The sequence below is a fragment of the Cibotium barometz genome, chromosome 42 (assembly GCF_041138505.1).
Source record: "Cibotium barometz isolate CiBa-2024 chromosome 42, ASM4113850v1, whole genome shotgun sequence".
Classification (NCBI taxonomy): Eukaryota; Viridiplantae; Streptophyta; class Polypodiopsida; order Cyatheales; family Cibotiaceae; genus Cibotium; species Cibotium barometz.
The window spans coordinates 6148541-6172608 of NC_141087.1; the positions used below are offsets into that span (position 1 = coordinate 6148541).

The 24068-nt window shown below is 41.5% G+C and overlaps 1 protein-coding gene across 1 annotated transcript in view; it reads left to right on the forward strand.

Annotated features, from left to right (window-relative positions):
• LOC147614112 (uncharacterized) overlaps positions 1–11619 on the forward strand; it is a 31673-nt gene extending 20054 nt beyond the window's left edge. Inside the window, exons 2-4 of the mRNA XM_086780645.1 lie at positions 10059–10656; positions 10751–10865; positions 10950–11619. Of these exons, the coding sequence (XP_086636771.1) occupies positions 10074–10656; positions 10751–10865; positions 10950–11064 (813 nt within the window). The 5' untranslated portion in view covers positions 10059–10073 and the 3' untranslated portion in view covers positions 11065–11619. The remainder of the gene's footprint in view (positions 1–10058; positions 10657–10750; positions 10866–10949) is intronic.
• The last annotated feature ends 12449 nt before the right edge of the window (positions 11620–24068 follow it).

Below are 24068 nucleotides of genomic sequence, written 5' to 3' on the forward strand. Positions count from 1 at the left end.
GTCTTTTGTCAATTCAGTAATTTACTTCTTGTATTTGAGAAAGTGTATTTAAGTGTATTGATTAGCATTATGTTCAACCAAGTTACATGTACCCATTTGTAGGGTCAGGCACGAGTGGGCATAGGGTCAGGCGCATGCTTTCCTATGGCTAATCTATTGCGCATATAGTAGAGATACATTAGTGCTGAATCTGAACGGCAACTGGACTAAGATGAGTGGACAATTGGTGGTGGTCGCATGTGCTAGAGATGCACATGGCCTGCCATGATCCAGAGCAGCATATGGACAGCGCATAGTTGCAGTAGCGATGGAAGACCGGGCTGTAGCATGCTCAGCAGGCTGTATAGGCACATGTGAGGCTTCCGTACAGGTTGTCAGATGTTGGCTGTACAGAGGCACACAATGTCACCATTTCGCTGCCCAAGTGGCTCTCCCCTATTTCGTGCCAAGGTAGTGGAGGCCGGGGAGCTTTGTGTCGCCCGTACTAAGGCTAGGACTTGTGTCACCTACGGGACATGAGATCTTGTTGTCACCCATAGTGGCCCTGCCAGGATCCCAGTTCTAGGCTTCCCATTGAGCTAGTTTCATGCTCAGGAAGACTTGCTATCTATAGGTTCCAAGAATAGGAGATGTATCCATTGCATATTGCATGTGCACGCATCTCTGCTTGCTTGAAACTGATTTTGCATGACTTGTTTTCGTGTGACTGCCTGCCATGATGTGTCCCCTTCACAAGCAGGGGATGCCCACCCGTGAACCGTGTGAATGCCTTGTATTCTAACATGGTTTGTGGCATGTGAATAGGTGGTAAGTATTAATCTAAACCTTTGTTTATTTTAATAAAGGTTTTATAACCTTAGTTGTTCCCAAGGGACCCATGTATGGGCAGCCCAACGTTTGGGCACCCTTTTGACCATGTAAACCTACTTACATGTGTGGGCACTAAAAGGAGGTTCCCACCGTTGTTTGAGGTGGGTGGGGGGGCGGGGCTGTGCCACGTGGCACATAGAGGTTGGACCCCTTTCACCTCATGTCCACCAACCTCTACTACGACTCCCACTTGCTTCTCTCTCACGCATGCACCAAAGCGAACATCTCTCACTCGTCTCTCTGGCTATGCAAGTCGACAGGAAGCTCTAAAAGTTGCCATACCTGCTGCCTGCAACCTACTGTACTCAGTCGTACTCGACCTGCTGTACCTGCTTGCCATACATGTACTTACTGTACTCGCTGCACCTGCTGTTCTACATGATGTACCCGCAATGCGCATGTATCCCACTGCTGTACACATTGTACCAGCCTATACATGCTGCCATACACGTACCCGACTGTACCGGCTGCCGTACTCACTGTACCCACAGTATCTGCTGCCGTGGTGTACGCTGCCATATCGTATGTTGTACCTGAACTGTATCACTTGTACCGGCTGTATGCGGTGGCCAGGGTAGCCCAAAGCTTGACGGACCCCAAGGAAACTTTGAATATGGGCCATGGGTTTGTTCTGATAGACTTCTGGTGCTAAGATCCAAAGTCGAGAGGGAAACATCCCAAATCGTAGTACTTGTACCTGCTCGTGTACCTATACCTACTCGTGTACTCGTACTTGGAAGGCTTGAACCACGGTCTTTGCGAGGGAGTGAGCCAAGCTCTAGTATGAGAGCACCTCTTCGTGTGTCGTCTCAGAACGACAGTTTCGTGTTCACTTTCCTCCAGGTGTATGAGACTAGTAGCCAGGCTACTTTGACTTTTTCGACGAGTCCTACATCGACAATCTACTCTGACACACTTTTGTTTGGGTAACTGTCTTCATATTTGCATTGCATTGGATTATCTGGCTGGAAAGCCCTTGGAACTTTGTACACAGATTAAATACTCCAATAATATACTTCAGTATTGAGGGGGGGTCAGCCCGTTCGCGGCCCTAGTGGTAGTGTATTGTGCAATGCTTTCCTTTTGCAATTTGTCTTGTGCAGTGATGTATCTTTGAGTTATCTTGTGCATTTGTAGCTAGTATATTTTAAGTGTTGACGAGCATTTTGTTCACGAGACGGTGCCCAAGGACGTTCACATCTAGCCAGTATAGGTTCAGAGGTATCAGAGCACGGTTGTTTTCCTCTTCTCAGTGGGAAAATAGTCGTTTGGGCAGTATGGACAGCCATGCACAGAGTGGGTAAGGGCCTAGTTCAGATGGCCAGCCAAGTGGTACACATGCTTCTGATGCTTTGGGCAATAGGCATATACATACAAGTTATGTGATGTATCTTTGAGTTATCTTGTGCATTTGTAGCTAGTATATTTTAAGTGTTGACGAGCATTTTGTTCACGAGACGGTGCCCAAGGACGTTCACATCTAGCCAGTATAGGTTCAGAGGTATCAGAGCACGGTTGTTTTCCTCTTCTCAGTGGGAAAATAGTCGTTTGGGCAGTATGGACAGCCATGCACAGAGTGGGTAAGGGCCTAGTTCAGATGGCCAGCCAAGTGGTACACATGCTTCTGATGCTTTGGGCAATAGGCATATACATACAAGTTATGTAGAGAAGTCAACATATGTGGGACGATACTCTCAAAGCAGACGAGGGATGCATGAAGATGACCGAGATGGAATGTTTAAAGAGGCAGTTGAATGCCAAGGAGGAAGAGATGAAGATGTTCCATGAGAACCTACAGGTTCATAAGCTTATGGAGGCCACAAAGGCCAAGTCTATGATTGCACACACTATGGACTCTATGGCGAGGGAATTGGTTGTGAATCCTCGGGAGATAGCTCTCAACTATCTCATAAATGGTGGAGATGTGATCAAAGTCAAAGCAGGTGAGCTTTGTGTCAAAGAACTCCCGCATGAGGAGACATGTAATGATTTGTCTTGTAGGATCAAGTCTTATGTACACAAGGATGAGGTTTCAGTGACTTCAAAGCAAGCCTCTACCTCGCATGGTTCAGGAAAAGATAGAGATGTACACGCAGGAGAGAGTGGCAAACATGATGGAGATTTATATGTGATGCATGCTTCCCATGGGGAAAGTGTTGGGGTGTTAGCCGCCGTACTTTGCCTATGGAATTGACTAGGGAAGAAAGAACCCCGTCATGGGCTGAATGTCACGATTGTGACGTATTTATGTATCAGATTCTCTCTTCATTGTTGATTCCTGTTGCAGATGCAAAGAGTAACCAGCCAAAGGGAACCCCTACCCTCGACTGGTTGCGACTCTTCGCCAAAGGATGTACCTCTTCATCGAATAGCCACATCCCTTCGACAAATGGAATAGACACATCCCTTAGCCTAAAGATGTACCCTTTCGTCTAAGGTCATTTCCTTTCGTCAAAGGACATGCCTCTTCAAATGTGTCTCTTCATCTCCTATATAAGAGACCTATTGTACTCAGTTTAATACAACAAGTCAATTCAATCTTATCTCAAGTGTTCTCCTGAAGGTTCTTGTTCTAAGTTAAGTACTTAAGTAGTAATTAGTACACAACATGAGGGATTAACAACATAATCCTTACAGTGGTATCGGAGCAAAATTTTTTCCTACCTGTGGGTTGTGAAGCCCTCACCCTCTCCGCGGCACTCCCTTGTCCACCCCTCTTCTCGGTGTTGTATGGAGGTGGAGGAAAGATCTTCTCACCCGCAGCAGATGCCTAAAGATTAAGCCTCGCTGAAATTTTTTTTTCCCGTCCCATCCCGATGGAGTTCGTGCAGCCGTCACCCTTTGCCCGTGCCCTCGGCGGTCCCGTGAACGCGCCTCGCGCTCCCGGAGTCACCGCCCTCGCGCCTCGTGCCTAGACGGGTCCTTGCTGCCCTTCGGCCTTCGTGCTTGGCCGCCTTGCAGGCTAGTTCCACCCCTGGCGGTACACCTAGGCTTCCACCAAACCCTGCAGTGCAGAATTTTGTTGCTGTCCAGAAATTACAGCAAGCATAAAGTGTTGAAAGCGGCCTCAAATCCTCATTTTCTTCACCGATTTTCCTTTTCGGGCATGAAATGAAGGCATTTCAACTACTCTTGAAGCCTTCTCTGGCTACCTCTTCGTCACACTTTATCCATGGTGAGCCAAAGCCTCCTCAAGCTCCCGGCAAGCAACTTCTCGGCGTACAACACCCACAACAGGTTTCTTGTCCTCAGCACAGTTCTGTAGAGACCACCAGACATGAAATACCTTCGTTCGAGCCTCTGCATGCTCGTCGCAAACATTCTCAACATTACAACAGTTATGAGAAAGATCCATCTTTGAATCACTATCAGCAGAAGCCAAAGCAGCAATATGAAGCTTTCAGAAGATCTCCCCTTGAAGAGTCATCAATCTCTTCAAAGCGGGCTCACATAGTGGCACATATTTCCGACCCTAGTCGAGTACTCGGTCGTGAGCGCCGCGACGCTGGACAAGTTTCCCCTTGCTAGCCATGCCATGCTTTCTCCTGAAGGTTCTTGTTCTAAGTTAAGTACTTAAGTAGTAATTAGTACACAACATTAGGGATTAACAACATAATCCTCACACTGAAAGTTATGCATAACGTTGGGAGGACAGTCAAGGTCCAAGGACAATCATGTGTCATTCGCTACTCATGCCATTGAGTATGCCCATGGAGAACGAGTTTCATGGAGGGATCCTTTTGTGAATGCATAGGAACACTTGATGCAAGAACAATCAGCATAGATAGAGAATATAGAGAGAGAGAGAGATGGTTTTGTATTCAGTTTATTCAGAGAGTATAAAAAGGTACATGTCCTATGGCATTTGGCCTTCCCAAAAAGCCTAATCTATGACCAATCTCCACTTGGAGAGAGATGATTAACAATGATCTTAGAATCTATTTTGAAATCATGGAATGTTTGCTCTATTGCCTATATTCTCTTCTATATGGAATTGGCTATTTATGCCTAATTTATGGATCTTATTATCAAGCTCAAAGGAAACTGATATGGGGAATTATCTTTTGGCTGGCATGGTCAGTTCATAACGCTGAGGTCACGGGATGGAACCTAGAAAGAAAAGCTAAGTATACTTTGAGTTTGCAAAGTTGGTGCTTTTGCTACTTATTATGAAGTGCCTTTGATGTTCACTAACCCTTGTATGCTTGAACAAGGAGAATAGTGTATTTTTGTTTGCCTTGAGATGGTTTCAAGGAAACATTGTCTAGGGTTCCTTCATTGGGATGGATTATTCTTTTTGGTTCCCTTTATTTGGGATTCATTGGACTTATGGAACTCATGGTTATCTCATGGATCAAGGATTTCTATTGGTGGCCGAAATGCCTATAAAACAATTGGTGGCCGAAATGCCTATAAACTATGTGTAGCAGAAATGTTTATGGAACACTAGGATATCTATGCTTGTGAGTGGTTCTTATCTTATGTTACACACTTGAGCCCACCTCTCCTCCAAGGTGTGTGGTCAAAGTACCAACATGGAGTGCAAGTGGTAGAGTGGACATGATGCCTGGTTGGTAGGGACTTATGTCTACGCCAAGGGTCATGTGAACTAACACCTTGTTAGCAGGGGACTGTGTCTACGCGGAGTGTTAGTAGACTGGAATTTGGTATGCTGGGGGCTTGATGTCGGCGCTCAGATCTAGTGGAAGTTCTACATCCGTGTGCACGGTCAATCGGTCTTCTATTTCTCGACTTGGTGTTTACATGTGTAAGCATGGAAGCCAGTGGAGAGTAGCATGTGCTTGACATGACACTGGGGATTGGGAAATGAGAGACTGCTCCTTCGAGTTGGTGGATACAACACCAAAACTTATTTTGTTTGGATATACTCTTCGAGCATGGATAGAGAGATTATGATATCTAGACTTATGGGACTGTTTTGTCTCACCCATTTATTGGGACATGATTATGATATCTGGACTTATGGGACTGTTTTGTCTTGCCCATTTATTTGGGACATGATTATGATATGTGGACTTATGGAATTGTTTTTTCTTGCCTATTTACTAGGCACATGATTATGATATCTGGACTTATGGGACTGTTTTATGTCGTCCATTTATTTGGGATATGATTTTGATATTGGTATTATGGAGACTTATTTAGTCTCGCCAATTTACATGGATTCTTTTAATTATATTGGATTTATGAGATTGTCTCGTCTCGCCCACTTGACGACACATGATTATATCTTGGATATATGGATTGAAGTTTAAAGTTGAGGACAACTTTTAAGAAGCTGGGGAGGATGTCAGAATGGGAGATTATCTTGGAATACAAAGGATCACACTTCTAAAGGGGACATGTCGAAGCACATTTGGCAGAAGGTCTACCAGTTGGGATATTTTTAAAGGTAAAGATTATGTGAGAGACCATCTCTTAGATTGAGACATGTGGCAAGAAAGTGGATCAAAGTGAGATAAGTGGCCTCACACTTGTCACTTCAGCTATTGTGTGGCTCTCCACTTGTCATTATAGCCTTCTCTTGTCATTTTAGCTCATGGGAGGCCCAAATATATAAATTGGAGCTCTCTCTCTTCATTAAGAGATTAAGAGAGAGGCTCTCTTCCTGCACACTAGCCTCTACCACCGTTACAAACTGCCCTAATGATGGCTACTCTTTTTCTCTCTCTTGAAGGTTGCCTATACCAGCTGTTGGGGACTGTTTTAGAGGCTTCCATCGCGAAGAAATACTGAAGGCAAGGGTATTTAATCATTTTATTATGATTTCCAGCCATTGAACTTCTTGTACCAGTCCCTGTATTTGTTGTACCAGCCATTGTACCTATTGTACCAGCCATCGTTGTAGAGAGCTGAATGTGGTGTACCAGCTGTGTTGCATGAAGACTTGTGGTTTTTGGGAAGAAATGAGTACCCACATGGAGGTATATGGATTATATTGTTGGCTCGGCATTTCTACAGCCTGTGTACCAGCTGAATTTTATGGTTGCCTTGTGTTGGGTTGTGTTATGGCACTGGTATATGGATAATCCGGCATTTCCCATGGGGAGAGTAAGGGTCGGTCCTCTATGCGGTGTCACATGTGCAAGCTCCATTTTCAGCATTTGTGGATGTTTTGTTGCGCTTTTATGTTTTATGCAAAGTGATGATGGATATGTGTTAAGGCCGTGGCCATGGTTTAAGTGTTTAATTGCATTAATGGTCAAGTGTTTTGCTAAACCCCGGAAGTTACAAGTCTCTTTTGGAGAGCTCTATTTGACAATATCACTTTGCCATATACAATCTCAAACGGGGCCTTTCCCGTGGAGGCATGCATTATGTTGTATGCAAACTCTACCAGCGGTAGATACTTCTTCCAAGCTATTTTCTGATCTGCAACATGGCATTTGAGGAGATCCAAGACAGTTGAATTTGTAGCCTCACTTTACCCATCCGTTTGGAGAGCTCTGTTTGACAATATGGGCAAGGAAGGGAGGGAGCCTGTCCTAAGCTCTCTACTAGGTGTTACAGAACTTTTAATGTGATCAAGAAGATCAATGAGGTTGCTTTCGGGCTTGCATTGTGTGATCATTGGAGGATTCACAATGTCTTTCATGTGAGTCTATTGCGGAAGTATTTGGGGCCAGAGCTAGAAGAGCCACTAGAGGTTGATGAGCTAGAGAAGTTCTTCAACTTGAGTAGATTGTGTTTCACAAGGAGAGAAAGGTACCTACTGGTAAGCTTTCCAGGTGATACCTTGTGAAGTTCAAGAACTACTTGCCTATCGACGCAAAATGGGTTGATGAAATCTACTTTAGAGATTATCCACAGCTTCTTCAAGTGTATTTGGAGGCTTTTTAGTTGAGGACAACTGTTTAGAAGGGGCCCGGATGTCACCATTTGGCCTCCCAAGTGGTTGTCCCCTATTTCGTGCCAACATACAGGAGGCCAGGGAGAGCTGTGTTGCCCGCACGGCTTGTGCACACATTAGGGACGGAACAGGCCGACTCTCTTGTTACATCCCAGAAAGGTTTACACTATGCTTGGATGGCCATTGGGGAGATCTCCAACTATGGAGGCTTACATATGGAGGTCATAGTTTAGTTTAACTGGAGTTAGGTCATAGTCACAAGGGACGGGGGACGGGGACGGGGGACGGCCATATGTAGGGAACGGGGACGGGGGTAGGAACGGCACTTAAAAATTACTTTGTTAGTACCACCCACTCGCCTATACGGGCAAACCTTGCATGCCCATGGTTGTGCACCACCTCCATGAGGGGATGGGGTGTGATTGACCTCATCCCAAAATGTCCATCCCATCGTCCTTCTACGGGTAGTTGGAACTTGAAGAGCCACTACCACAAGGAGGATGCCATGGATGATGGATGCCTCCTTGTCACTTGATAGCTTGAGAGAGAGAGAGAGGGAGTGAGGCTTGAGCCTTGAAAGTTGAGGGAGAACTTGAGAAGTTGAGTGTGAGGGTGTGTGTGTGTGTGTGTGTGTGTGTGTGAAGCTTGAGAGAGTGTGTGTGTGAGGGGCAGAGAGTGTGTCTTGAGAGGCTACAGCTTGCTTGTGTGAGAGCTTGAAACTTGAGACCTTGGCTCTTGAGGCTTGCCGCTTGAGGGAGAGAGAGAGAGTGTGTGTGTGTGTGAAGCTAAAGCTTGAAGTGTGAGAGGGAGTGTGTGTGTGTGTGTCTTCTTATAGGGAGGGAGGTAAGAGAGAGGCCAAGGCCCAAAGCCTCAAAGGCTTAAGGCCTATGGGCCAAGGCTAAAGGCCCATGAAAAACCCCTCCCAAACAGCCAAAAAAAAAGGTAAAAAATGTGACCATTGCCCAAACAGTAACGTGCGGCGTTCCCATGCAGCCGTCCCCCACAACCGTCCCCTCCTGGATCCGTCCCCGGAACGCGGTCCCTTGTGAGGAACGCCCAGCTAGGGACGTCCGTCCGTCCCCGTCCGTCCCCGTCCCACAGTGTTCCCGGGATGGCGTCCCCCCGTTCCAAGGGTCCGTCCCCTCCGTCCCCTGTGACTATGAGTTAGGTTTATAAAAGCATTGGTGCCAGTTATAGAGCCGAGAGCACATACAACCTCCTCACCAAGAGGTTCACTTCCACTCACCAAAAAATATAAATCTTACCATTTCCGTGTCCATGGTGTGCAGTTCATAACACACGTGGGTTTCCCCCCAATTACAAGAATCAAGGGATGGAGTATCTTATCCACCTTTGGAGCACGAGATGCCTCCGTGGAACTATGGCCACCTTGGAGCATCATTGACCTTTGTGGGATCCTCACACAAAAGTGTCAAAGTCAGTAAATCATTATGTCCCAAAACTTAGGGCACAGAGACGCAAAGTCTCAGTCCTAGCTTCTCATCTTTCTCATGCACAACTGAGGTTGCCTGGTTAAACACAGGGTACAAGCTTTTATTGCAGGTCAGATCTGAAGTTTTAACACTTGACATGGGCACAGTTAAGCTACCACAAGAGCCTTAGCAGCATCAAATCTCACCGGTCAGTTTTTGTGGGTGTTTTTAACCCATCCTCAGTGGGAAAACTGGAGACTCTGTGGGTATTTCTTGCAATGCTACCAAACGTACACATGGGATTCTTTGTACCGACAGGCTACTCTCATCAACTCTCTTGGTAGGATACTGTCAAAGGCAACTTTTGGGAGACAGTCTTAAGTATATTGTGACATGGATCTTTGATAGGGTGGATGTAGCAAACAAGCCTTAAGAAATTTTGCGTGTTTCAGCTTTCCCACTGCAAATGTCACCTGCGTGATGCCAATGTGTAGGTTAAGCTATTTGAACTGATCATTGCATCAGTTCAATGTGTGTCCCCATGTTGCATTGATATTAGTTAGGGTTGAGGATGAAGACTACCCAGAGTTGGTGCAGCAGGAATAAGTTTTTCCTGAATCGATACTCTTGCATAGTTTTAGGGGGGGTACCATGTATGCTCGATATCTCATGAAGTTCATGCTTCATGATGTGAATGAGGCAGTTTGATTGAATGAGTCCTTGTATACTATTCCATGCTTCTTTCTATGTACCAGGAAGCCGTACTGGCTCCATTGTCAGGATGTTACTTCTTCATAATATTGCATTGAGATGTGCACTTATTTGTGTGCATGTGTAGGAGCCTGAACATGTTGAACTAAAAATCATGCTGTTTGACACTGCAGATTGAGGCTGTTCCGATGGAGGAGACCCCTGAGGACCACATGCATATGATTCAGCCACCGACAAAGAAAGCAAAGATCGCCCGAGTACGGTATCCAAATTGGGAAAAACAGGAAACGATCATTCTTGTTAAAGCTTACCAAAAACAGATGGATGAGTTCACGACTGCTACGAGCAAAGGGCGCATGGCAGCAAGCGAACAAAAATGGGACAGGATCTCCTCCCTCTGTGCCAAGGAGAGTGTGTCCAGAGATGCGGAACAGTGTCGCAAACGGTGGCAAGACCTGTCAAAGAACTACAAACGGATAAAAGAGTGGGAAAATGCAGCAGAAGTGCCGTCTTTTTGGTTTATGTCATCATCCAGCAGGAAGGATAAGAATCTTCCTGGGAATTTTGACAGAGAGATCTATGATTGCATGGATGTATTCATGGGTTCAAAAACTGCCATACAACTACAGAGACTCTTCAGCAGTAAAGCAAGATGTGATAGCCTCAATGAGGATCACGAGCTTCCAACAAGCGGTTGCCTTGAAGGTCGATCAAGTGCAATGCTGGCATACGTAGAACCGCATGGGGACCCATCTTCACAAGAGGACTCATGTAAGTTATCTTGTCAACCAAGTTTCCATTAGGATTTGATGCGTTACCATCAAAATGACTATAACTGGGGAGTGGGTGTTTTCTGGCTATGTAGGGGCTTTATCTAAGGAGCGTATGATTCCTTCAAGGGACTACAGAAAGAATAATCATAGTTCTCAAGCCGACAGTGGGAATGATCCTATTGCTGAAGCAGTGGAGAATGCTACTAGGTATCACATTTTTTCTATGTTCCGGCAATGAATCCTATACTGTAGTACCCATACACATATATAGTTTGATTTTGATGTGTGCAGGCTTGCACAAGAGCAGTGCAGTGCCCAGCTGACCGAAGTTCTTGCAGAAGTGCTACTCAAAATGGCTGATGCAATGAAGACGGTAGCGGAGAATATCCGGAAACGGCCAAGATGATGCTCTGTTTGAATTTAAAATTCATTTAAAAGTAGCATTGATGTTCCATCATATGTATTTGTTGAAGGATTTTTATACCCATTCACAATCCATTGCAGCTTTACATGCATTTGCAATTTATACCAGCTTGTAAAAGGTGTTCAGCCAGGCACACCTTGGAAACTTGTGATCTAAAAGATGTATTTGTGGGGTTATTAAAGGTGAAATCAAATCGTTGAGGCAGTATAAGACCTTGTGCACAGTATTCAAGGTCATTGGGGATAAATGAGAAAGGTATGTAGCTGGCTTCTCTTTCAGATTCACTTTTGAGAAATCTCTGCGCACACGAGGATGTGACTATTTACATTATGCATGGGAACTCCAAGCAATGATGGTAGGGTTGGTGTTACCCTGTGGTATATGATTACATTATGAGGTTACAAGTGAAGTCAGGATTGCACTATCATAAGAAATGGGAGTATGAACTTGCAAATTACTTGTGGTGAGCTTGTAACGGCATAGTGATGTAACTAAACATTATTTTATGTTACTTTCCTCAGTTTTTTGGTTTTTAAATAATGCCCTAACTATTGGTTTTTTGTACTCTAATTTGATTTTTTTAAAGAAGATGCATTCAAGAACATGTAGGCAGTGTTGTTAGGGTGCACTATCAAGTTTGAACTTAAAACTACAATTGCTTAGATGGTAATTTGTCGCTAAGGGAGTACGAATTAAGCTTAGAAATACAACTCTATTTAAGCTTCGGCTTGTTAAAAAAACTTTTAAAATTCCTAATCTAGACATCATTGCTATACTTTCCATCAGTCAACTCTAATGTAACCTATAGGAATCTTACATTCTTCCCCATGTAAGAATTGAGATATCTCATCTCGAGAACTAGTGATAATCTCTGTCTAGATCCTTCTCTTTCTCCTAGGTTGCATCTTTAACTCGGAAGAATTTCCATTTTGTGTGTCTATTACTTAGTATTCCACTAGGTAATCCATAAAGTGTAAAAATCTCCTACAAAAATACCTTGGCAATATCTAATGGAGTGAAAGTCTTTATGGAAATCAAGTGTGTAACCTTTTTTTAGTATGTCCATTACTATAAATAAAGAATCATATCCGACACTTAATGGAAGGCAGTCTGATGATGAAATCTATACTTATGCACTCCCACTTCATTGTCAAAATATCCACGAGATGTAATTTCCTAGGCAATTTTACTCTCTCAACTTTAATCCTTTGACAGCAGGTGAGGCATTGATGAAACTAATTCAATACATCCTTGTTCAATCCCTTGTCAAAAGAAACTTCTCTTGATCGTTGCAAATGTCTTTACATATCTAGGATGCCCTACAATTAGGGTGTCATGAGCTTTTGTGCCAAAATCCTATGTTTAAAAGCTTAAAATTAAGATAAGTTTCTCTCAAGTTATAGTAGTCGGAAGGATATAAATTCTTATTGCACACCTAGTTTTGTAGACACTAAAAATTATTATAGAAGTGTACACTTTATGTATTCTCTTTAATTGCATATAATTTAGGGAATTATAGTAGTCTAGCATACCAACTTTAGGATAAATTGGAGAAATTAATCAATGATATAGGGTTTAAATTAAGGAACATAGATTAAAAAGCCTTGTTTGGATAAAATGCACCGTTAGGAAAAAAATGAAAAGAGTTGGGCATGTACAATAGTAGTCAATCTTCATGCAAATGTACATATAGAAAAATAAATTCACTCTTTAAAGCACTGATGTGTAGGGTTAACGAAAGAAGATAGATTTGTAAAGGTGAGAGAAACCATTTACATGTGGAGAGAGAAAAATAGAACATTCTCTTTTTAATTGCAAAGACTATGTAATTACCTTGGGGATGATACAAAAGAGGTTTGTTTTAAAAGGTTGTGATGCAACTCTCTCTTTCCCTAGAAAGAGGAAGAAAAAATTAAGACATGTTCATGCTTACAAGGAAAATTTGGACCATAGAAGGTTAGCAATTGACGAGGAAATCTAGTAATAAGAAGGATTAATTTCATAACCCTTAGTTTAGTTTAAAATTGGACCATAGAAGGTTAGCAATTGATTAGGAAATCTAGTAAGAAGGATTAATTTTATAAACCTTAATTCAGGTAAAATTTGAAATTGGAATACGAAAAATTGACTCTACATATGACTTTTAGCCTAAATTTGAATAGACTTAGGTTATGAATTTTATACTTGAAGGGAAGCTAAATCTAAGTATCTTTCACTAGAAGATCCATAATTTAGATCCCCTTGAAATTGTCTCTCAATAGGTCACTAAAATTTAAGCTTACACTACTTAAATAACATTAGATTAAAGTCAAGTTGATACTACGATGGGGCTTGTATCAGTGGAGAAATGATATTCAGAGTTTCGATGAAGAATAGAGGATGTCTCATCAAACTTGCAATGGTTTACTATGTTTCTATTGCGTGGATGATGCACAGATGTTTGACCATGTTTTTTACTTTTTCCTTCAACCGCTTATTGAATTAGCTAGCTTGTGTTATAGCTTCCATTGTTATAGTCACTGAAATATACAAGTGAATAGGGTGTGTGTGGGAACAAGCTCTTGGATAGAGATTGTAAAAGAGGAGATGTAATTGTGAAAGAACCTGTGAAAAGGTTAGAAGAATCTACTGGGAGAGAATAATGGGTAGCATGAGGGAATTTAGGAGTGTGGAGATATTCTGGGAGATATTCAGGGAAAAGAGAAGAGGTGGAGAGAATCAGGCAAGAGGTGGAGATATTCTGGGAGTGAATCATGGAGAAATCAATGGGATTTGATGCTTGATGTAAACTCTATAAATTGAGGCATAGCCCTAATGAGAATTTGCTGGATTTTGAGTATCCATGCCTACATTAGTCTATTTGCTAATTATTCACTAATTACGTCTTAATCATTTACTAATCACTTTGTTAATCATGTTGATTCTAGTGTTTGATCCACCATAGCTCATCATTATGCTCAAATTTTAACATGGTATCAGAGCCATGCCTAGAATCAATTAGGTTTATGAGCCCATTAGTTAATTAATTAGGATTAGTAATTAGCAAAAAATCAAATTTTTAGTGAGTTTTCACTTCTCCCCTTCACCCCCAGCCAGTGGAGGATCTCTAGCACCTTGCACACATCAAATTAGGGCAAAAGCTTCTAACCATAGCTAGCTAACATCCTTGGCTTCAAGCCCATCAAGAAAACGCAGCAAATCGCTGGCGCATTCAGGAGAACTCCACGTTTTTTCCAGCGTAATTTTTTCTGACAGTTTTGCAGATCTTGTGCTCATCAAGTCAACTTGCTTCAATTCCTCCTAGCCCAAGGGGTAATCAAGCATGCTCTACAAGCTAGTGAAGACAGAATTGAGTTTCATCAAGTCTACAGTGAGATCCAAGCTCTTCATCAAATCTGCAGGTGACTTAGACTCATTGCTATTAATACCTTTGAAAGCATTTGAGCTCATTTGAAGTGGAAGGCACCAGATCTGGACTCCCCGCATACTCTGTTTTTTGCACACAAAACAGAGTATTAATTTGCTAATCAGTGATTAATCAGTGCTAATCACTGTATTTTGGTGCAATTGAGGGTTCAAATTAACCATTAGGTATCTGATACAGATCCCTATAGCTTCAGATTGCAAATCGGAGTTGGTTTGATACTCCAACCATCCCGTACAAATTGGTTACCCTTAATTTAATGTAATTTCTAGTGATTTTATGCTGATAAAATTGTTGTAATCATCTATTAAACACCAGATTGAGTTGTAAAAGGGTAGACACTGCCCTTGAATCTTGAAATTGGATCAAGAGGTAAGACCCCCTTCACATCACCATGAGTTCAGCACAGGAAATAGCCAAATTTAATGGGGAACAGTTTTATACATGGCAGACAAAAACCATGTATTTGCTGATGAGGAAAAATCTGTGGGGATTAGTTGAAGGGAGAGATGAATGCCCAGAGAGAGGAGAAAATGAGTGGAAGAGTAGGAATGAAAAAGCATTGGGACTTATTGCACTCAGTTTAAATGATGAAATCATTCATCATATCACATGGATACAATGGGCAAAAGATGCATGGGATGAACTCAATAAATTATTTGGTACACAAGCAAAAAATTCGAAGATAAATCTGTTAATGCAATTCTACAAATTGGACATGAAGGAAAGTGAACCTTTAATCACACACTTGAACAAATATAAAAGCATTAAGCAACAGCTGGCAGCTATTGGCAAAAAGGTAGAAGATGATGAAGCATTAGCTGTACTTCTGAAGAGTGTGGACAAAGGAGATTATGAAAACATTGTAGCAACACTAAAGAATGTACCTGAATTGAAGATACACGAGATAGAAGCAGCTCTACTGGAGCAAGAGAGCAGAGGCAAAGAGAAGAAAGGGCTCGACTCAACAGCAGGAGAGGAAAAAGCATTCTTCACCCGAGGAGGATTCTCTCGAGGAGGACGAGGACGAGGAAGAGGCAGAGTAGGAGGGAGGACCTTCACTTGCAACAACTGTGGAAAGCCAGGACACATGGCGAGAGACTGCTACAGCAAACCCAATGGAGAAGGAACGACATCGGCAAACTTCATGGAGGCTCCAAAGGAAGTGCAGTCAGATCATCTTTTCTGAGAGAGAGAGAGAGAGAGAGAGAGAGAGAGAGAGACCCCACAACCCAATGTAACCTGCCCCAACAAAGTAAAACCACCTCTGAGCCACCGATGATGTAGGCCACGTGGTAGATGTATGTGTGAGCACTTTAGTCAAGGTCACAGGCAACTATAGTAAGCCTTGGACACATAGAGAGAGAGTATCAAGGACTATGAGTTTAGGGACTCGAGGCACTGGTCGCAGGCTATCAAGTAAGAGGGAAACTTGGTATAGGGTCCAGGTGTGCTAAGATTATTCACTTGAGGGGAGGTGTTGAAATATACAAGTGAATAGGGTGTGTGTGGGAACAAGCTCTTGGATAGAGGCTGTAAAAGAGGAGATGTAATTGTGAAAGAACCTGTGAAAAGGTTAGAAGAATCTATTGGGAGAGAATAATGGGTAGCATGAGGGAATTTAGGAGTGTGGAGATATTCTGGGAGATATTCAGGGAAAAGAGAAGAGGTGGAGAGAATCAGGCAAGAGGTGGAGATATTCTGGGAGTGAATCATGGAGAAATCAATGGGATTTGATGCTTGATGTAAACTCTATAAATTGAGGTATAGCCCTAATGAGAATTTGCTGGATTTTGAGTATCCATGCCTACATTAGTCTATTTGCTAATTATTCACTTTGAGGCATAGCCCTAATGAGAATTTGCTGGATTTTGAGTATCCATGCCTACATTAGTCTATTTGCTAATTACGTCTTAATCATTTGCTAATCACTTTGTTAATCATGTTGATTCTAGTGTTTGATCCACCATAGCTCATCATTATGCTCAAATTTCAACAGATGTGCTGCTGTAGCTCTCTAAGGACAAACTCCCATAGCAAGAAGCTATGGGGTATGAGATAATAACCTGCAAGCTCTCACACACTTTCACACTTCCTCTTACCATACACACGTTGATTTTACAGCAATGTGATGAGCTATGGTGGATCAAATGCAAGGATCAATATGATTAGCAAGTAATTAGAAGGTGATTAAGATAAGATTAGCGCACAATTAATCTAATAGCTTAATGTAAGCATGGATACTCAACAACCAGCAATTTCTCATTATGCCAATGCCTCAATTTATAGCTTTTACATCCACAAGGTGCCAAGCATCTAATCCCACTGATTTCTCCTTGATTTGTGTCACCTCCCCTACATCTGGGGACACCTTTTCCTAGAATCTTTCCACACCCCTATATTCACTCATGCTACCCTTGAGTCTCTCATTCAATAGATTCTTCTCACCTTTTCACTACTACCCACTCAATTACAAACTCCCTTTTATAGTCTCTAGCTAAGAGCTTGTTCCAGCACACACCCATTCACTTGCATATTTCAACACCTCCCCTCAAGTGAGCACACCTGGACCCTATACCAAGTTTCCCTCTTCTTGGTAGCCCATGTGACCAGTGCCTCAAGTCCCTAACTCATAGTCCTTGATACTCTCTCTCTATGTGTCCAAGGCTACTACAAGTGCGCGTAACTTTGACTAAAGTGCTCACACATACATCTACCACATGGCCTACATCATCGGTGGCTCAAAGGTGGTCTTACTACTCTATTGGGAGAAGGTTACATTGGGTTGTGGGGTTTCTCTCTCTTTCTCTCTCAGAAAAGATATCTTGACTCCTCTACCTTAGGAGTCTCCATGAAGTTTGCCGATGTCGATCCTTCTTCATTTGGTTTGCTGTAGCAGTCTCTAGCCATGTGTCCTGGCTTCCCACAGTTGTGGCAAGTGAAGGCACTTCCTCCTCCCCTGCCTCTTCCTTGTCCTCGTGCTCGTGTGAGGCCTCCTCGGGTGTAGAATGCTTTCTTCTCTATAGTTGTTAGGTCCTATCCTTTCTTCTCTTTGACCTTGTTCTCTTGCTCTAGTAGATCTCCTTCTATCTCATATGCAGCTTCAAATCTGGTACATTCTTTAAGGTTGCCACAATGTTCTCGTACTCTCCCTTGTCCACACTTTTTAGAAGCACTACTAGTGTCTCATCATCTTCTACTTTCATCCCAATGGCTGCAAGTTGTTGCTTGATGCTTTTATATTTGTTCAAGTGTGTGGTTAGAGGTTCACTTTTCTTCATGTCAAGTTTGTAGAATTGCATTAGCATATTTATCTTTGAATTCTTTGCTTGAGTGCCAAATAATTTGTTAAGTTTATCCCATGTATCTTTAGCTTGTTGTATCCCTGCAATGTGGTGAATGATTTCATCATTTAAACTAAGTGAAATGAGCCCTAATGCTTTCTCATTTCTGCTCTTCCACTCTTTCTCCCCATTCTCCACTTGATATTCATCTCTTCCCTCAACTAGCCCCCATAGATTCTTCCTCATGAGCAAATACATGGTTTTTGTCTCATGATGATGTGAAGGGGGTCTTACCTCTTGATCCATTTCAAGATTCAAGGGCAGTGTCTACCCTTTTATAAATCCAATTTGGTGTGAAATGATGATTACAAACAGGTTTACAAGCATGAATACACCAAAAATTTGCATAAAGCCAAGGATAGTTGGTTTGTACTGGATGGTTAGGACATCAAACCAACTTCAAATTGCAATCTAAAGTGATAGAGATCTGTATCAGATACCCAATGGTAAGTTTGAACCATCAATTGTACCAAAATATAGTGATTAATACTAATTAATCACTAATTAGTGAGATTAATCTCCTATTTTGTGTGCAAAAAATAGACTATACGGGGAGACCACATCTAGTGCCTTAGAGTCCAAATGAGCTCAAATCCTTTTAAATGCATCAATAGTAGTTATTCTAGTAGAGGATAAGCCCAAAAACAAAAGATTTGATCAAATATTGAATGCTTAATCTTTGTTTTACCAAAGTCACTTGCAGATTTGATCCAGAGCTTGATGCCACTTCTCCTTGATGAATTTTTGAAATCTGAGATCATAGGCATGTAGAGCATCCTTGAAAACCTCTGGGTTGAGAGGAATTAGACTGATTTCATCTACGGAAGTGTGAATCTACAATTTTCTCCAGAAAAAAAGGCGCCTACAAAATCGCAATTTCTTGTAGCATCCGATAGCGATTTGGAGACTTGACACATGGCAGGCCGATGCGTGGGGTTGCGCCTAGATGTGGCTAAGAGCTCTTAAGCTAATTTAAATGTTGGAGGGAGATCAAGCCCCTCCACCAGCTGGGGTGCAAAAGATCAATTGAAAACGAACTAAAAAGAGGATTAACTCTTAATCTTTGATTAGCAAGGTGATTAGGCTTAAAAATTAGCTAAATCCTAAGCTATAGCTCTGATACCATGTTGATTTCATAGCAATGTGATGAGCTATGGTGGATCAAATGCAAGGATCAACATGATTAGCAATTAGAAGGTGATTAAGATGAGATTAGTGTACAATTAATCTAATAGCTTAACGTGGGCATGGATACTCAAAAACCAGCAATTTCTCATTAGGCCAATGCCTCAACTTATAGCTTTTACATCCACAAGGTGCCAAGCATCTAATCCCACTGATTTCTTCCTTGATTTGTGCCACCTCCCCTACATCGCGGGGGGGGGGGGGGGGAGGGGGGTGCACCTTTTCCTAGAATCTTTCCACACCCCTATATTCACTCATGCTACCCTTGATTCTCTCATTCAGTAGATTCTTCTCATCTTTTCACTGCTACTACCCACTCAATTACAGAGTCCCTTTTACAGTCTCTAACTAAAAGCTTGTTTCCGCACACACCCATTCACTTACATATTTCAACAAAACACTCAACAGATAAGGTAGAGTAGAGAAGCTAGTGCTCTTAATCTCATACAAGAAAAGTGTTCATTCTCATTATAGAAGTTATCTTTGATACAACTTACTAACTGCTTGGGTACCCAAACTTAGGCGGCCATAACGTTAGTCTAAACTACACATATGTGTGTCCTAGGCTAATTAATGTACATCCTTTTGATGTACATTACACTTACCTTGGCCATCCCTTAATTACATCATTACGAGTATATTAGAGCCAAAAAATTAATAGATTTACATGAAGTGCAAAAAACCTGCTTGGGCTAAAATTACCAAGTGACCCAAATGAATAGATATATCAATAACTCATATAATGACTCCAGCTTTGTTAAAAGTGTGTCTAAGGAACATGTTAAACAAAGTGCACGATGATTGAGAATAGTGATTGTGTCAAGATATTTATGACACTTGGAGAATAATTCTATTTCTCAACACAAAAATTAGCGAAAACAATAGACTAGGAACAAATTAAAATAATTAACCTTACATAAAAAATAAAAATAAAAAAGAGAGCTTAAAAATAAGAAAGAGATTACTATTAACACAAGATTGGGTTGAATCTCCCTTGAATGAGTGTGGCCCATAGTACCACTCACCCATATTTATGTGTAGTAAATCTCACTTTTCAAAAAGATAACTCCAAAAACAAAGCATAAGTACTTAGCTCTTATAAAGTATAGCAAGTTACAAATATAAAGTCTTAGGCCTACTAAAAGTATAAAATACTAATTGGTATGTAAAAGGTTTGAGTCCTCAGCCTTACAAAAATATTAATGCCAAAATATGAAACCATAATATGTGTTCACATGTATTTCCAAATATCTCAATGTGGTTCAACAAATGTTCCACACATGATTAACAAATGATCAATCATCTTATTATTGCCTATATCCAAAATAATATCAGTCAGCACACAAAGCTGATTAAATACATTAATCTTGACTATATCATACCAATGCACACAGTTGATTAAACACATTTGAAATGGATCTAGACCAAATATCAAGAAATCAACACAAAGTCTAAATCTATACCAATTGAAATGGATCTAGACCAAATATCAAGAAATCAACACAAAGTCTAAATCTATACCAATTGAAATGGATCTGGACCAAATTTCAAGAAATGAACACCTAAAGTCTAAATCTAGCATCCATTTGATGAGCATCAAACACATATGATAAATCCATGTGATTATGAAATGAAAAGAGAAGAAATCCACATGCAAATGTAGTAAAGAAGGTATGTGCATAAGGCCTAAGTGATTTAATCTCTCACCATGAGGATGCCTATCAAGCTTGCCATGAGCCCTAGACCATGAAAGGCCATCTTCATGAAAGGAGCCAAGAGTACATGTAAGTGTCCAAGATATGAATAACCAAAATATCCCTACAATGAACCCAAGACCCTATTTATAGTAGCATGGCCCATTGTTTACATGTTTTGGACCTTAGTTTTGCTTCATTACAAAACATTTCTTCCCAAAGATTTTGTGCTCAAAATCATACAAGATATCTACAATTTAACATAGCCTCAAATGAAATCAATGGGAAATGGTGAAGGTCCAAAATATGCTCTCCAAATGTAAGGAAGTCCATGAAACTTCATCTCCAATGCATATTTGTGGAACCGTTGTGGCAGCCCTTGTTGTAGATGAAATCCTTGGAAAATTTCTTCATGAAAACTCCATGAATAGGCTGCAAATGATGCATACACTTAGCTAATCATGTTCTGCATCATATCCTTCTATTGTGATGACCAATGAAGCTTGTTGGAGTAAATCATTGATCCCAACAATGGACCTCACCAAAACTGTCCAAAAATTACAGCATGCCTATAATCCCAAGTATTTCCTATTTTCTCCATACAAATCATGCCACTTGGTCAAGAAAAACCTTCCTCACATATGCCATATTGTTGCACATACTCCAAATATTTCCAAAGAAGTAGTCTCATCCATGAACAATGTGGAACTAGACCCTCCAATCATGAAAGAAGTGCTCTTGAATCATAGTGGACTGCATGGCAGCCCATGCCGATGTCGAAACCACTTGCAAATCTCTCATGAAAACACTTCAAAATGAGCCCCAAATGACATGTACATGATGCCAAAGCATCTAGATATCATAAACTACCATCGTAGTCACCATTAGAGCTCATTGAGATCACTAAAAGACTCCAAAAAGTGCCTCTGGAAAATCTGTCTAGAAAATTCCAGAATGCACATCTTCCATTGTAGGAGTTATAAAAGCCCATATAATGAATATCAAATGGCCCAACCACATCCTCACATAATAGATCTTGTTGTTGCACCTAAGAAAGTGGCTGCCATGCATCCTCATCCACAAGTAAATCCACTAAAATGTGAACAACCCTCTCATAGATGAATCCCACCACCACTGGGGTTAAATGGAAATGTATCCTTTTGAAATGCCTTGTCATCCTCAATGTAACCATTATTCCAACCACCAAGGTCAAATGGCAAGAGGTTCTCGTTTGAAATGGCTTGTGCACCTTGAGATGTATGTTTTTGAGTGCCTCCCATATTTGCCTCCTCTTCAATTTCCTTTGAAGCTTGCCCCATTGATGGAGAATTGCTTTTGTGAGTGCTTGTCACAATCAATTGCCCTTCCAACTCCTCCATTGCATCCATATTACCATGCTCCACTAATGCTTCCCCTTCCATGTCTTCCGTGTGATGATAGCTTCCAAGGAGTGGCTTGCCGGCCATAATGGACTGTTTTGAGAAAATTGCCAAAAAGTGGAGCTAGGGTTATTTGAACAAACTAAGGCTCTATGTAAAGGTGATGAGACGAGGAATAAGAATATGTGATTAGTTTAAGTTCAATCCGGGCCCTAATAGTCTCTATTTTGGGTTTTTATGAAATAGGCCTTCACCAAAAATGGGCCGTAACTCCCTACTCGAGAGTTCGATTTGGGAAATCTTTAGCTTGTTAGGATCCTTTTGAGGAGTACTACACACCCATCAAGTTCAACCCATAAGATCACTTCTAGTATACAAGCTGCCAAAACAGGGCTGCCCCATGAAAACGAGTGTAACCGCTCACCAATAGCTCCAAATGGTATGTCGTTTGGCTTGTTTAGAAGGTGTTAGGATGGAGAATAAAGTGTAGGTGTCCAATTTGGGTCCAGCCCAAAACCCCGCAGACTGAATTGCACTTTTGCAAAATCTGCAGATTATGCCCAAATGTCAACCCGCCACCCCTTTGCATACCCTTGCATAAATGCATTCTGGCATAATACCCAAAGCATCATGTGGCATCCAATTAGCATCCTTTCAATGCATCTTGATTCACTTTTGACAAAAAATTTCCATAACTTTGTTGCATTTGCAAGCGGATCTCAATCAATGTAAACCTAAACCATAACTTTGTTGCATTTGCAAGTGGATCTCAATCAATGTAAACCTAAACCAATGCAAGAAAAAAGACCAACTATGCATCCTTACATAACCACATTGTGAACCATTGATTTCCAAGTATCCTTGAAACCATTGTCACTTGATTGGATTGAGGGAAGTCGGTACGAGGCAGCATCAGAAGTAGCATACTTGGTTACTAATATATCAAATATTTTGAATAAATCCCATTGCGTCAACAAAAATGTTTGAGTAACCGTCCATTAGTATCTTGAAGAATCGACGGATCATTCGGGCTTTGCTTGCCGATCTCCTGGGCCAAGCCTTCTCACCATCTTACCAAAGTTTGAAATCCAATGGCAAGAGTTGAGGCCATGTCTTCACTCACTCCATGTACCTAATCCTCTGATATACCACTTTTCCAAGGCAATCATGGCACACCGGATTCAAGACATTCTCCCCTTGGCCTCTCCCACCAATTGCCAGGGTACCCTCACCACATAACTAGCTTTCTAAAAGTGCAAGAATCAATGGAAAGCATAGAAATGGATGAGAGCATGAGACACATACCAATGGCCTTTATAGAACATGCCAATCATTGCAACTCATACAGCCAATAGCCTTTTGCTTGTCCCAAATGATTCCAGCTCAAGAGTACAAAGAAAGGCATCCACATTGAGCATAAGCATGAGCCGAATCCATCATAATGCATCCCTTTCTCAATGCAATTCCCTTTTCCAATATACATTCAATCAAGCCAATCCAATAAAGCTATCCAATCCTTGCCAGAGCAAGCTTCTATGGGAAAAAGTTGAGCACTCAATGGGAATTTATGAAGCTCAATGTCCCAATGCATAGCATATAATAGCTAATGATGGCAATCCTTGGAACATAAGAGTGCTATGGCCACCATTCAACCAAAATAGCATGTGACTTTGGCTAATAGACAAGCCAATGATGTTAATGGATCCAATTGACCACTAATTAGGTTTATGAAACCCTAATGTAATGGATCATTTTGTGTGTAGTAAAAAAGAAATCCACTTGGAAGTGTACAAGTCATTCTCAAGCACAATTGGAAGCACAATTAGCATAGTCAATGAGAAATCTTACCTCTCATGAGTTGAATGCATGAAAGCAATGGAAGACTATGGAATCTCCAATCCAACTCATCAAGAAGATCACCAAATGAGGCTCTTGCTTGCTTGCCACACTCTCAAACTTT